The sequence below is a fragment of the Meriones unguiculatus genome, chromosome 1 (genome assembly GCF_030254825.1).
Source record: "Meriones unguiculatus strain TT.TT164.6M chromosome 1, Bangor_MerUng_6.1, whole genome shotgun sequence".
Taxonomy (NCBI): Eukaryota; Metazoa; Chordata; class Mammalia; order Rodentia; family Muridae; genus Meriones; species Meriones unguiculatus.
The window spans coordinates 155,164,820-155,179,712 of record NC_083349.1 but is presented as its reverse complement, the minus strand read 5'-3'; the positions used below and the strand labels follow the sequence as shown (position 1 = coordinate 155,179,712).

The following is a 14,893-nucleotide window of genomic DNA, read 5'->3' as shown; positions in this document are numbered from 1 at the left end:
AAGAAATCCTATGTGTTAAGACTTGAGGGCATAGGGATGGGAGGGCCGAGGCTGTCCTCAGGGAGACAGGGCGGGGCTATCCTTCCCCTGTCCGGACTCAAGGGTCGCGGTGCGGCCGCGCCCACCCCCGCCCGCGTCAGCGCGCTTCCGGAAACTGCTCGCCGAACCCGGTTTTCCCGCGTAGGTTCCGGAAGAGCTCGGTTCCCCGAGCCAAACGTGCAGAGCGGGCGCTGGGTGCTTTGTTCCCGGCGCGTTGTTGCCCTGCGCGCCCCGAGAGGCCAGAGTCCTGGTGTCGCGCGCGCCGGGGACGCGCGGGGGCTGAGCACCCGGGTGTGATCGCTGCAGCCGGAGCTCCGGAGCTCGTGCGCCCTGCGTAGCTTCGGGGGGTCCGAGGCAGCTGCGGCTCTCGTGCGGACCCTGCGAAGTGGGCGCAGCGGCAGCCGAGGCGGTGCGATGCGGGGCCCGCCCGGGAGCCCGGGAAGGGAAAGCGGAAGCCGCGCGCCCTGTCGGTGACTGCGAGCACTCGGCCCCTAGTCCTAGCTGCCTGCCTTTGGCTGCTGGTCCCGCTGCACCCGGCGCGCCGTGACCATGGCCATCGCCCACCTGGCTACGGAATACGTGTTCTCAGACTTCTTGCTGAAGGAGCCCACGGAACCCAAGTTCAAGGGGCTGCGGCTGGAGCTGGCGGTGGACAAGATGGTCACGTGCATTGCTGTGGGTCTGCCTCTGCTGCTCATCTCGCTGGCCTTCGCCCAGGAGATCTCCATCGGTGAGGCCCGGGGGGGCGTGGGAGCAGCCTGGGCTAGGCTGGCATTGTCTGGGGTTGGCAGGGCCTGCTGAGAGGAGATCTCAGTGCACACAGCCGGGATATTTTCGCCACTCCGGCCGTACCAGATTTTGTGTCTGAAGCCTTATTTGCCTATGCGCGACCTGGGTACCTCTGTTGACGTACCTGGCATCTTCCAGTTCCTTTGTCTCCTCCGCCCCATATTGGTGGCTTGGAATTTACATTCAGCCCTGTTGCTCTTAGACGTGCGCCTCCCCACCCCCCGGCTCTTTCTACCGCTGTCCTCAGTAATTGTGCAGTCGTATAAAATATCGTACCAAAGAAGTTCCTGAGTGGCTCCAGGAACGCTGTAAAGACAAGCGTTCCACGTACAGTGTACCGTTTCACTGTTTTGCCTTGAAATGATACTTGAGTTCTTAGGGTTTTGTGTGATGGAGAGTATCTGCCCTTGGAAGTAGGAGAGGTCCATCTAGACCTTGCTATGAATGAATGAAAGATGAGGAAATGACCTATTCCCCTTCACATAAATTTTCATTTCGGCTTAATATGTGGGATTCCAAAGTCTGGTGTTTGGGGCGAGACCATGAGGCAGAATGAGTGAGTGGTCTTATTTGCCGGCTGTCCTGACTTTCATAGCCTGAGTGAGTGTGTGAATTGCAGGCAAGTAACTAACAGCATTTGCAGGTGAGGCAGGACCTTGCTGAATGCCTGTGCCAGGGTGGGTGGAGTGTGGATAAGCCCAGGTGAGCCTGTTGCCAACATTTTGAGATGACAGTTACCTGCTTCCTGGAGGGAAGCTGGAAGTGCTGTGCCAGCCACGAGCACGGGCTTCCATGGGTACTCCAGAGGCTGAGGGTATGTGGGCCTGGGTCAAATCACCACAGAAAGGCAGGTGCTTACTCACTTGGGATTGGGAGGCTATTGATTGACAGACTGGCTGACAATAGCATTCAGTGTGTATCCATGAGGGCACATAGGTAATAGATGGGGGAGGAGAGAGGGAGGATCTGAGCAAGTGAATGTCCTGTGCTGGGCATCAGTTGAGGTCTTGTGTGTGGGTGAGGGATGAGTGGAGGAAGAAGATGAGGGGTCCCGAGAGTGGGGTGAACAATAGGAGGCTCCTTGGTGCCTGGATTTTAATAGGCTGTGTAGAGAAGAGAGTGGGCTTACACAAAAGGTGTATGTAGACCTGCATGAGCAGGCTGGTGGAAACTGGAGTTGAGGTAAGGCTTGGTTAGGAAAGGGCATGGCGGGTCAGTGTGGCAGAAAGTTGCTGAAGGAACGGTGCGAAGTGAGCTTTTGGTTTTCCTGGTTCTTGGGCAGGGAGAGTTCTGCTGAAAGGAAAACCACAATGTCGCTTGGGTCCTGATGATAGTTCTGACTTCTAGCTGTGGGCTGAACCAAGTGCCAGGCCTCAAGACCCGGGAGGAAATGTCCCTGTGCTGAAGAAGCAAGTCTTGGATGTCCGGTGTGGGCAGAGGCCCAGCAGGGAGGAAGGAGATGATTGCTGTAAAGTCCCAACCAGAAGGGCTCCTGTGTCTGTTATGTGGCTCCAGGTGGATGTGCTGTGTGAGAGGTATCTTGGGGGCCATGGAGAGTGGGCTCAGCCATCAAGGCTCTGCTTCTGCCCTGTGGGGAATAGGAAAGGATGCTGAGGCATGGTCCTCTCCCTGCCTGTGGAGTCTGCCATCCAGCTGGATTCTAGTCTGCTAACCTGTGACATCCTGCGTCAGTATGATTTCAGGATGAGGCTCTGATGAGGACCGGGATGAGGTCCTCAGGATGAGGACCAGGCTGGCAGGCCCTTAGGTGAACTTTCAGGTGGGTTCCCTTGCCTTCTGAAGGGCTCAGGAGTTTCGAGGGGAAGACAGGTGTGTGGGATGAACCCAACAGAAGTCCTAGGAGATCAGTGATTGATTTTGTGCAGTTTAACTGTGTGACATCAAGGGCAAACCAAACCAGAAAAAAAGAAAAAAAGATGAGAATAGAAATTATAATAACCCCAGTGTGCTGGTTAGTTTTATGAAAACTTGCACAAGCTAGAGTTATTGGAAAGAAGGAACCTCTATTGAAAAAAATGCCCCCATCAGACTGATAATTGATGTGGGAGGGCCCAGGTTACTGGACAGTGCTACCCCTGGGTGGGTGGTCCTGGGGTGTAAGAGAAACCCAAGAGGAGCAAGCCAGTAAGCAGCACTTCTCCATGGCTTCTGCTTCAGTTCCTGCCTCCGGGTTCCTGTCCTGATTTTCTGCCCTGAGTTTCCCTCAGTGACATGATTGATAACCCCTCTCTTTCCCAAGTTGCTTTTGGTCATGGTGTTTGCGGAGCAATAGAAACCTTAAATAAGACAAGCAGAGGTAGTGGGGCCACTTAAATGAAGCAAGCAGTTTGGCCACCACACTGCCGGGGAGGACAGCCAGGACCTGACAGCTTCAAGCATGGCCATGTGACCTAGTCCTACCCTTCCCACTGTGGTCTGGAATACTCTTGTCACATAGCCTGTTTGTGCGGCTATCTCACCTGCTAGGTACTTAGTCTTTTCTTGATCCATCCCTGTGGCACAGTACATCAAAGCCACTTTACAAGCATTCTTTGAATGACTGACAGGTGACCGACTCGGGCACAATCAGGTGTTTATTGAGCCAGTTGTGCGACCTGCTGGTGCTTGGCAACAGAATGTAGAAACAGGCCACATTTAGAGTCTGCCTTTCAGGGATGGCCTAGAAGAGCAGCTGGCTGTGGAACACCCTTAAAACAAGATTTTACAAGCTGGGCTCCTAGTGTTCAAAGGCTGTACGCGTAAGGCTGCTGCGGGATGAGGCAGATGGAACAGTGAGGGCTTCAGGGCCGAGAAGAGTTGGTGTTGAGCTTTGAGGAAGGATTCCCAGCATGTGAGGCAGGATGAGGCGCAGCTGAGAGGTGTGAAGACTTGTTAGGGTGGGGGCAGCCACCCGTGTGGAGGTGGGCAGGAATGCTCTCTGCACTTTGCAGTCTAGTGTCCATGAAAGCCTTAATTAAAATCACCATCCTGTGGTGCCCCTAACCACTGCCCCTGCTACAGCTCACACAGGCCGTCTGGGCTGGTGACGTCTACAGTGCGAAGAGAGCAGAGGGGTCCCTGCCTTGCCCACTCTACCTGTGAGTTGTGGTTTCTCTCAGGAGGGGTGTAGTCTAGAGAAGCTGAGAGAATCTAATCTGGTTAAGGTGGTTTGGGTAGTGTTTGCAGACACCTGGGGCTGCTCACTGGTCCTAACTGACCCTATGGTGATGACAATTACAGAGTACAGACCCTCTGCAAGTTGCGGCTGGAATATGCTGCTCAATTCCAAGTCCTTGCTCACATTTTGAAGAGTTTAGTCAGGCAAGTACAAATTGTTGGACTGAACATAAGAACTCAGAACTCAGTTGGGCAGTTGCCCAACTTTCTTCATGGGAAAGAAAGAAAGAAAGAGAGAGAGAGAGAGAGAGAGAGAGAGAAAGAAAGAAAGAAAGAAAGAAAGAAAGAAAGAAAGAAGAAAGAAACCAAAAAGTTTACTGGAGAACAAATTGCTGGGCTGTCTTATGGCAACAGAGAGCAGCACCTTGGTGGGAAAGCAAAGCAAGCAAACTTTGTATGATAGTTACCAGGGTGGAAGTTCTGGAGCTAACCAGCTGTTCTAGACACATTTTGACTGTTAAGAAAGGAAAGAGAGGTTGCGGCTTTGTGGAGAAGCAAAAACTGGCTTTCTGAAAAAAAGTTTAGGTTTCTGTTGTTTACCCAGAAAGAATCCCTCCTGGCATAGGAGAAGAAAAAGGAGGGAGGGAAAGAGGGAAGGAGGGAAGGATGGAAAAAGGTTGGGAGAAGAAGAGGGAGGGGGACCACAGTCAGGATACAAAGTGAATAAAATGCAGTCAATAATTACTAAAAGATTAAAAAAAAAAGAAGCCCTCCTGGGTTGGACCCAGGCCATCATCTTAAAAAACTGTCATATATGATATGTCAAGTATCCGCTTATGTGTGAGTATATACCCTGTGTGTCTTCCTGTTTCTGGGACAGGAGTGGATACCTCTCTCCCACTGCACAAAAGACAGTTGAAATCGTGCCACTGGGGATGGAGAAGGTGGAGTCTGTGCCAACCTCTCTACCAGCCCTTACCTCGCCTAGCACCCAATCTGTGCAGCGTGTGCTGGGTACACCTTAGGGAAGGCCTAAGGTTTATGCTCTACCCCCTCTCCTGTCTGATTTCAGCCCATTGAGATATAGCTAGTGGCTGCCACTGCTGTGGAGATGTCTGTTGCCATGCCTCCCCTGGGGAGGGATCCCACTGTGAGCCAAGTAAAGCTCTCCCTTCAGTTGCTGCAAATAACTAACTGATACTGTGTGTCTAAGCTTGGACTAATACTTAGCTTTCCCCAGAACAGCACACCCTCAGGTCACACTCAGAATCAAAGAGCCAGGAAGAGGGGTAGAGGGTGAGAGAGGTCCTCTGGCACTGGTGTTTGACCTGGGCTGTGTCTGTGAAGCGGAAGTAGTAAATTCATAGTCCTCTGTGACTGTGCAGAGCTAACTGTGGTGGACACCGTGCACTTTGCCCTCCTCCTCTGGACGCCGCATGTATACATTGTATGTATTAAACAGGCAGCAGCTATGCCTTAGTAACCTGTTCTCTCTACTTGGTACATTTGGGAGAGTGTGAATTTGGGATCCGAACACAAGTGTCACCTCACTGGGTTTATTATTATTATTATTATTATTGTTGCTTTGTTTGTGTACATTTATTTAATGTGTCTGTATCTGTGCATGTGTGGGCACATGCATGCCACACCACGTGCATGTGTGTTGATAAGAGAACAATTTGTGGGTTGGTCCTGGGCTTCAGGCTTGAGTCATTAGGCTTGGGGCGTAAGTGCCTTTACCTCTGAACTATTGACAGCCCTCACTGTCTTCCTCTGTAGCATAGTGTAGGCTAACCATAGGTCATTTGAACAGCCCCCTGTTACATGCACTAAAATTCTTTCCAAATTTCAGCTATGACATATATGTTTTGCTTGTAATCATCTCTGAAAAATTTCCCCTTCTCTTCGAACCGAAGGGAAAGATGAGAACAATATCAATTTCCAGAAAGATGAACTCATCTCCCAGAATGACTTTGCATTCCTAAGTTTGTATTTTAGCCAAGTATAAGAACACATGCCATGGGTCCTGTCTAGACTTGATGCCTGCAGAGTCAGGTATCAGGCTTGGAAGTTTCAGCATGTTGATGCATTTTTCTGCTTTTGCACTCTGACCTCCTTATGGGCGCGAAAGAACCCCTCACACACTCATTGATAAATAAAGGAATGTACAGATCTTTAAAAAGGAAACTGCAGTGGTGGCTCACACTTTTAATCCCAGCACCCAAGAGGTGGAGGTAGACAGTTCTCTGTGAGTTCAAGGCCAGCCTGGTCTACAGAGCCTGGTTCCAAGGCAGCCAAGGTGACACAGAGAAACTGTCTCAAAAGCAGCTAACCAAACAAAAACAAAACAAAACAAAACAAAACAAAAAAAAAACAAAAAACCAAACTTATTTTATGTCTTCAACTCCATTATTGCTAGAATACTGTCTCAGCCTTATAGCAGGTGACCATCCATTTTTTTTCCTAAGCATCTTCAGTGATTTTATTTCACATTTACCACGTGGTCTGTTTGGTTCTTTCAGTAAGATAACAAGACTATTATTGATTATCTCCCCACTGTCACTTACTAGGAAGCCTAGCTAGTTTTATTCCAACTTGACATTACATCATTGGAGAGGAGGTAGCCATAGATGAGAAAATGTCTCCATAAAATCAGGTTGTGGGCAAGTCTATAGGACATTTTCTTAATTAATGATTGGTGGTGGGGAGGCCCAGCCCATTTTGGGCAGGGCCACACTTGGCCTGGTGGTCCTGGGTTCTATAAGAAAACAGGCCAAGCAGGCTGTGTGGAGCAAGCCAGTAAGCAGTACTCTTCCATGGCCTCTGCATTAGCTCCTGCCTTCAGGTTCCTGCCTTGCTTGAGTTCTTGTCCCGATTTCTTTCAGTAATGAACAGTGATGACGTATAAGCCGCATAAACCCTCTCCTTCCCAGATTGTTTTGGTCATGGTGTTTATCACAGCAATAGAAACCCTAACAAAGACTAGGCCATTGATGTACAGTGATTCTCCTAAAGTCATCTTTGGATGGGTGGATCTGTCTTAGGACTCTTTGTACTGTTCTCTGTGTAGATTTATTGATTGTCCTGTTCCCCGGCTTATGCTGGTTTATCAATTAAATGCATATCATATCATCGTCAGGGGATTTGGGAAGCATGAGTGCAGAAGCCGAAGCTTGGTACTTGATGCCCTTGGCATGCCTGCCACCTGCTTAGATTCATTCTTCACAGTGTGTCAAGGCAGTGAAGTAGGGTGGAGGGGCGGGTGAGGGTGAGGTGGGGGCAAAAGCCTGGCCTGTAGTGTGTGAATAACAATGGCTCCCTGGCGCTCCCCCTTCCCCCTCATTGGTGGAACTGTTTGGGAAAGATTAGGAGGTGTGTCACTTAGAGTGGCCTTTGAGATTTCAAAACCTCACATTAGGTCCCATCACACAGATACTCTCTCTCTCTCTCTCTCTCTCTCTCTCTCTCTCTCTCTCTGCCTGCTGCCTGTAGGTCAGGATGTAAAGGTCTCAGCTGCTGCTCCAGGACTGTGTCTGTCTGCTTCCTGCCATGATGATCCTGGACTAACCCTCTAACATTGCCAGCAAGACCCCAATGAAAAGCTTTCCTTTATAAAAGTTGCTTTGGCCATGGTGTCTCTTCACAGCAGTAGAACTGTACCTAGGACACCAGCTCAGTTTGCAGGAAGTTCCAAGAAATGCCTCCCTGTGAGGGTCACTGTTCATAGTTCTTGGGGCGGGGCCTTGTTACTTGATCGGAGTCTTCCTTGCCTCCCGATTTCCTTCTAGCAGGAAAGGTTTCAGCCCAGAGGAAATAGCTGCACAAATCAGGTTGACTGTAGTTTGCCAAAGGCTGTACAGTTAGCTTTAGTCTGTGTATTGGGGTGTGTTTGTTAACGATCCAGCCATAACTGGAAAACTAAACCCCTGTGTGTGTGTGTACATGTGTGTGCACCTTGTTCAGGCAGGCTCTTCCTACTCTAGGCCGCATCCAGGCAGCTTTCCCTGTCTTGACCTCCAGTCTCTCCCTGTGCAGCTCGGGTCCTCAGGCTTGTGCAGCAAATGCCTTTGCCCACTGAGCCACCCCCCTGGGCCCACATTCTTAAGCAGGGTAGAGCTTTCTCGAGGTGACTGCTCCTCACTCGTTTAGCTGCTGTGTCATGGTGCATCAGCTCAGGGCAAGCTTGCATGTGCTGCTCTTGTGCAAGCGTTTCTCTGGAGCAGTGGCTCTCAGAGTCTCTGGTCTCATGCACGCCTAACACTCAGGATTTTGTTGGGAGTCTCAGAAAAGCTTTTGTTTATGATTTATATCTATTGCCATTTTAAAAGACATTAAAACTTTGAAATTTAAGCAGTATTTATCTTAAATAATATTAAGACCTTTGCCTGTCAGTATATGTGGTATATAATACATTTTTATAAAAAGTAACTTCAGAAGCTTGGGTGGCATTGTTTTCTGTTTGTATAAACCCCTAGTAGAATTCTGTCCAGAATGACAGCTGCTATCTGCTGTCATTCAACCCTCTTCTGTCACAAGCCTCCGGGAAACTCCTCTACACTTACAAGAAACTAGATTAGAGAGGCAGACAGCAGAGTGGTGTTAGTGTAGATGAACATCATGGCCCCCTTCTGAAAAGGGGCCCTGTTCCCTTCCAAGGTTGCCAGGCCACTCTTGGAGAGCAGATGGGGTACTTCTGCAGCCCTTCAGAATCCATGTTCCTGTCAGCAGGTTAAGGGCTCATTGATTGATTGATTGATTGATTGACTAAGACAGGTTTCTCTATGTAGCCTTGGCTGTCCTGGACTCACTCTGTAGACCAGGCTGGCCTCCAATGCACAGAGATCTGCCTGCCTCTGCCTTCCCAATTACTGGGATTACAGACAGGCGCCACCACACCTGGCTCTTTTCTGGCATTTTGGAGACAGTTTTATGTAGCCTAGGTCAGTCTCAAATTCCCTGTCCTCTTGCCTACGTCGCTCTTGTGCTGAGATCACAGGTGTGGGACACTGTACCTGCTTCAACTTTTTTGTTTGTTCAGGTTTTATTTATTTATTTTTTTTTGAGACAGGGTTTTTCTATGTAGCCTTGGCTGGCCCAGAACTCACTCTGTAGACCAGGCTGGCCTCAAACTCAGAGATGTGCCTGCTTCTGCCTCCTGAGTGCTGGGATTAAAGGTGTGTGCCACCACTGCCCAGCAGACATTTTTTTTTAAAGCTAAAAGTATTTGGGGGGCACTTTCACTTCTGAGCCCTACTTCCTTTTTACATTTAGTCAGCTGACACATTCGTGTCAGTAGTTGTAAAACTATTGTACACAATTTATTAGGAAGTAAATGGCTTTGAAAGATTTCCTTTCAGTGTTAACATCTACTTCATACTTGGTTTAATCAGCTTCTCCTAGGCTGTGCTCTGGCTGGGAGGCTGTCCCTCCTCCCCCTCTGACCGCCCCAGAAGGTAGCACCTGTTCAATGCTAGAACCAAATGGCAAGGACAGAAGCCTTTCAGTGGCCTGGTGGTCGGTGGAGCCAGCTGCTCCGAAGGGCTGGAGAACCGTGGGCAGCCACCAGCTGCTGCTTCCCTCAGGTTCCCACTTAGACTCAGGTGTTCAGCAGGATCCCTGGCTCTGCTGAGATGTGACTGGGTAGTAAGGACTGGCCGCTGGCTGCTGTTCTTCCTCCCGTGGCCTTGGACAGAGAGAGTTCAAGGACTGTTGCTCCCAACAGTCTCCCCACTCCTAAGGCTTCATTCCTCTCCGGAAAACTCCATTTCCTCCCAGTGCATGCACTGCAGTGACTGTGGGAGCAGAAAGTCAGTAGGAACACACTTGAGGTATTTGTTCCCCACAGCAAGAAACATCCTCTGGTGGGTCCAAGGTGACCGGAAGGCACCTCTCCTGAGGACACTGATGTTAGTTAGGAGAGGCATTCCCCGGTCTGTCCCAGGGAGAACTGTGGTTCACATAGATGCTGGGGTGCTTGGCTGTTCATCATTTTTCTTCTTGCTGTTCTCAGTTTTGGATATGTCCAACCTGTGCTGCCTGCTGAGAGCTAGCAGTGCTTAGATGTCTCATGAAGACGCAGCCTCGAAAGGCTGGAACCCCAAGCTCTGGCTTCTGTAGTGTTGGCCCAAGATCTTGTCATAGGTAACACCTTATTTGGATACAAGCTTGAGTCCCTTTTCTATATCAGGACTCCTTGAGAACAGCATTTGCCATTTGCGTGTCTGAATCTGCCTAGCGAAACCCATGTGATCTGTGTCCTTGGATTTGTAGGAGTCTCATGACACTGTCCTCATAATGGTGACAGTCATTGTAGGTTCTTTTTACTTTGCATGGTCATAATCTTTTTTTTTTTTTTTTTTTTTTTCTTTTTCAGTACGGAGTGGAGATGTTCAAGGGCTTCTCCACAGAAAGGTTTCTTTGTATCAGGAATTATAAAAGCTAGTGTTTAGACAGCATCTTTCAGGGAGAGCTGATGGCTTTAGCTACTGCTGAATCTTGCATTGGGCTGAGGCATTTTTAAGTATAAGGTCCACATTTCTCAAGGACCACCTTCGTGGTGGTGGATTTGTTGCAGAATTTTAGAAGGTTAAAACCAGTGAATAATCAGTTAAACAGAGGAATTAATCATATGTGCACTGAAGAAAATACAGCATGCGACTCAAGAAGCCTATGTCCTGTTCCATGCTGACAGAAATAAAAACCCTAGCTACTCTTCCTTCCTTCCTTCCTTCCTTCCTTCCTTCCTTCCTTCCTTCCTTCCTTCCTTCCTTCCCTCCCTCCTTTCTTTCGTTCTTTCTTTCTTCCTTCCTTCCCTCCTTCCTTCCTTCCCCTTCCTTTCCTCCTTCCTTCTTTTCATCCTTCCTTCCCTGCCTCCTTCCCTCCCTCCTTTCTTCCTCCCCCTTTCTCTCCCTCCCTCCCTCCTTTCTTCCTCCCCCTTTCTCTCCCTCCCTCCCTCCCTCCCTTCCTCCAGAGAACAAGGTGGGTTCTCTCACTGGTCTAGAACTGGAGAAGTGGACTGAGCTGGCTGGACAGTAAGCCCCATGAATCCTGTTTCTGCCTTCCCCACACTGGAGTACAAACTCAGACTACCATCTAAGTGTTCTGGGAGATCAAACTCAGGTCCTAGAGCTTGTAAGGTAATTCCTGACTGAGCCCACTGTGTGGCTAGCCCTACAGTGGACAACTCCTTTCATGCCTCTAGAAAATTTATGAAACTTTATAAATGAAAAAAGTTAGGCTATATAACTTGATAGGAAGTAAAAGAAAACTCAGTGCCCCTTGAGTATAATCATTTTATGTTTTTTTTTTTTTAAATTTTTTGTTTGTTTTAAGCAACAGTAAAGAAAAGTGATTCTAGAAATCTCTCTTCAGGGATTACCTAACCTGATTTTTCCCTGTATGCTAACATCCCCGTGGTCACATTTAGTGGACTTCCAGAATGCTTCCAGTAAATTAAGTCTGTATTCCCAACAACCATTCTAACAGCTAGTTCTTAAAGGCATGTACTAAAGTTGTCCCTGGCTTTACAGCATCTATTTCTTCAATATTCGTAAGCTTTAACTTTCCCCCATCTCCCCTTTACAGTGTCCACTTCTCATGCCCACTGTGGGTCTGTGCCAGCTTCTCGGACTACCCTCTAAAAATGCAAACACATTCCAGGGCCAACACATTTCCCTGCTGGAAGCTTGGCCAGTCTGCGTTGCTGCAAGGATTTACTGCCTGGCCCTCATATGTCCTGTTTCTGTTGAGACATTCAAACCAGTTTCTATTCCTATCAAGCAGGCTCCAGGCAGACGCTTCCCACCACCTTTCTGGCTCTGTACAGAGAGGCCTAGGAGCTTGGATGAGATCTGTGTGTGCCAGCTGCTAGCCACAAATATTGTTGGCTCTGGCATGTGTGTATGTGTGGTTTATGCACACCTGTGAGTACACATGAAGGGAGAACATGAGGTGTTCTGCTCTAGCACTTCCTTATTCCCTTGAGATTGGGCAAGCTCTGTCACCCTCTTCCTTATTCCCTGGAGCCAGGCAAGCCCTAGCTTTCCTCCTTCCGTCCCCCATAGTACTGGGTTATAGGCCCACATGTGGTCATGCCCAGCTTTTTATGTGGATGTTGGGAATTGGAGCACAGGTCCTTATGCTTGCTCAGCAGGTACTCCTAACCACTGAGCCATCGGCCCAGCCTAGCTGTATGGCTTAAATGACACTGTTTTTGTGAACTTGGGTCTCAGCTCAGGATTGGATTTCTGGGTTGTTGATTCTGGCCTTCTTATGTGTTCATGTACATTGGCTAACCTTTCATTCTAATGGGGTCTAAGTATACAGGCACGATCCAGCCCCAGGTCTGTCTGGTTTTTTTCTCCTCTCCAGTTATTGGTTATGTATTCTTAGGATGCCAGGGTGTTGGGAGAGAATATATATAACTACACACTCAGGCTTGAATCATGATCTATCCAAGTATCAACTGGCTCAGCTAAATGCTCTCAGCCTCACATGTAAGGAAGAAATCATGGCAGCAATTCACAGGTTTCTTAATTGGATGCAGTATGGATCAGGTACTGTTATATTGCTGGGACCAAACTACCTGACAAAAATGACTTAAAGGATGAAAGCTTTGTCTTGGCTCACGGTTTCAGAGGGATCTCAGTCCACCAGCGCAAAGGAGGTTTAGTCTGTTGTGGGACCCTATGGTTGTGGCAGCTTTCCCTGTGGTAGACAAGGAAACAGAGAGCGGCTTGGACTAGACTAGAGACCTTGGCTGTAACGTCCGGAAGCCTGACCCTCGTGGCTTATTTCTACTATTACCACCCCCACCCTGATTCTACTACCACCCCAAATAGCATCAGTAGTTGGGGAGTAAGTATTTAAAATGAACCTGTGGGAACATTTTAGACTCAAGCCATCACAGTTGTACTTGGGGAGGTGGTGGTGATACCAGTGTGATATGGGAGGTGCACTCGTTCATATGTGACTTTTCCCTCCTCCCTGAACTGTGAGTGATCTCTGTTTCCAAGTCAAAGAGTAATGAATGAAGCAAGGTGAAGAGGCATATGGTGTGTACATGATGCAATGTTTAGTCTCCATGGTTCCCCCCAGATCCCTTTGCATTTCACAGGGGAGAAGTCACTTCTGCCATAGTGAGAGCTAGGTAGCACCCAGGATGAGAACATAGGTGACATCACCATTTAACAAGAAGCTGCCATCTTGTGCTTCTCAAACTGGCATCCTAAGGAAAAAGCCCCGCCCTTTCCTGTGATCTACCCAAGCTGCCGAAGTCCAAAACAGAAAAACAGGCAAGCACAAGTCAAGGTGGGCATGGCGTTGGATGGAGAGCCTGGGCTTAGCTGGGTGACAGACAGGCTGGGGACCATCAGGTGGCATGGCAGCTAAATGCAGCATGTGGTCTTGATTAGAGAAAAAGCAAGTTGTTGCTGTAAACAGTAATTTAGGAAATCTGAAAACGGGTTGATTGACCTTAATTTGATAACCTGCAGGGCAAAAGGCTCTAAAATCAGAAACTTCTGAGCGTCAACATTATGCTTGGAAAGTTTAGATTTTGGAGTGTGTCTGAATTCTGATTTTTGGAGCTTAGCTGGTAAATTCTGTACACATGCTCTGAAACCCTTCTAGTCCCAGGCTGTCTTAGTTCCATTCTGTTGCTGTGATAGAGCACTGGCTGGCCAGAAGCAACTTAGGAGAGGGATGGGTTTATTTCAGCTCACAGGTCATAGTTGTCACTAAGGAACGTCAGGGCAGGAACCCATCTTACGTCTTGAAGGAAAAAAAACCTTCTGAGAAGCAGTGCTCACTGGCTTGCTCCCAGATGCACACACAGCTAGCTTCCTTACACAGCCTGGGACCACACGTCCAGGGAATGGTAGGTACTGCCCTCAGTCAACTGGGCCCTCCTACATCATTAATGAGACAGCTCTACCCCCAGACATGCCCACAGGCTAATGTGATCTGGGCAGTCCCTCCCTCAGTGTGCCCGCTTGGTAGTTAACGCTAACATTTGTACAGATAGCCTATTTCCTCAAGTTCGTGTTGCCACACTTTAGCTTGGTGACTGCGAAAAGCCCTTGTTCTTAGAAGATGCACAGTACTGGCAAAAAGGGATAGAGACCTGCAGCTACCAAGTGGCTCAGCTGCAGAAGAATGCACACGCTGCGCAGATGTGGATAGCGGGCTTGAGGTCTGAGGGCTGCAGTGCTTAACTCCAAGCATGGAATGGGATGCCACTGACATGTTCTTGAAACTTTTCTTTAGGTCTGGAGAAAAAACCAAAATGAAGTGTTGAATCTAAGAAGGGATGAGATGAATACAGCACCATACCCTTTGCACTTTAAAGTCCTGCGTGCCGGTGATACAAATTACTAAATAATTCTTTGAATCTGAGGTAGTTTATCTTAGAGGACAACACTTTAAATAATTCAGTCCTTAAAAAAAAAATCTTTCATATTTCTTTGCCTTGAGCTTCTCTTTTGCCTTTCTTTTACTCAGGTCCCAGTCACAAACTTTTATTCCCGGGAGGGCTGTCAGGTTTATGTTAGGTTTTATGCAAGTTTTCTTTGGTATGATGACTGAGGGAGTGACCTCAGGCACCACTCCTGGTTCCTGCTCCCAGCAGGCACAGGATACTGCTTTTCTCCCTGTAGGGGCACAGCTGCCCTGGTTAAGCCTAGTCCAGTTTGTGGGTCTCAAAAGGAGCATCGTCTCCCCAAGCTGCTGAGCATTTATTTGCCTCTTTGTTCAGTTGGTGGCAAAGGATCCAGGACGTGTCAGTGCCTGTCTACGCGAAGAGCAGCTGTTACGGAGGCGTGTGCCTCTGCAGCCCAGGCCCGTGCAGAGGTGTCCTGGTGGGTTAGCCTCATCTAATTGCCATGAAAATCACTTCAGTTCCATTTTAAATCTGCACGGCAGAAAGTGCTAAAAAGTGCTTATGTTTTCT

At 48.6% G+C, this 14,893-nt stretch overlaps 1 protein-coding gene across 2 annotated transcripts in view; it reads left to right on the top strand.

Moving 5' to 3' along the window:
- Panx1 (pannexin 1) overlaps positions 1 to 14,893 on the top strand; it is a 38,382-nt gene continuing 23,489 nt past the window's right edge. For both annotated transcript variants that reach the window (XR_009586770.1, XM_060369551.1), the window contains exon 1: positions 1 to 769. Coding sequence is in view for 1 of the 2 variants with exons in the window: in XM_060369551.1 (XP_060225534.1) it covers positions 589 to 769 (181 nt within the window). In the remaining variant the exon portion in view is untranslated. The remainder of the gene's footprint in view (positions 770 to 14,893) is intronic.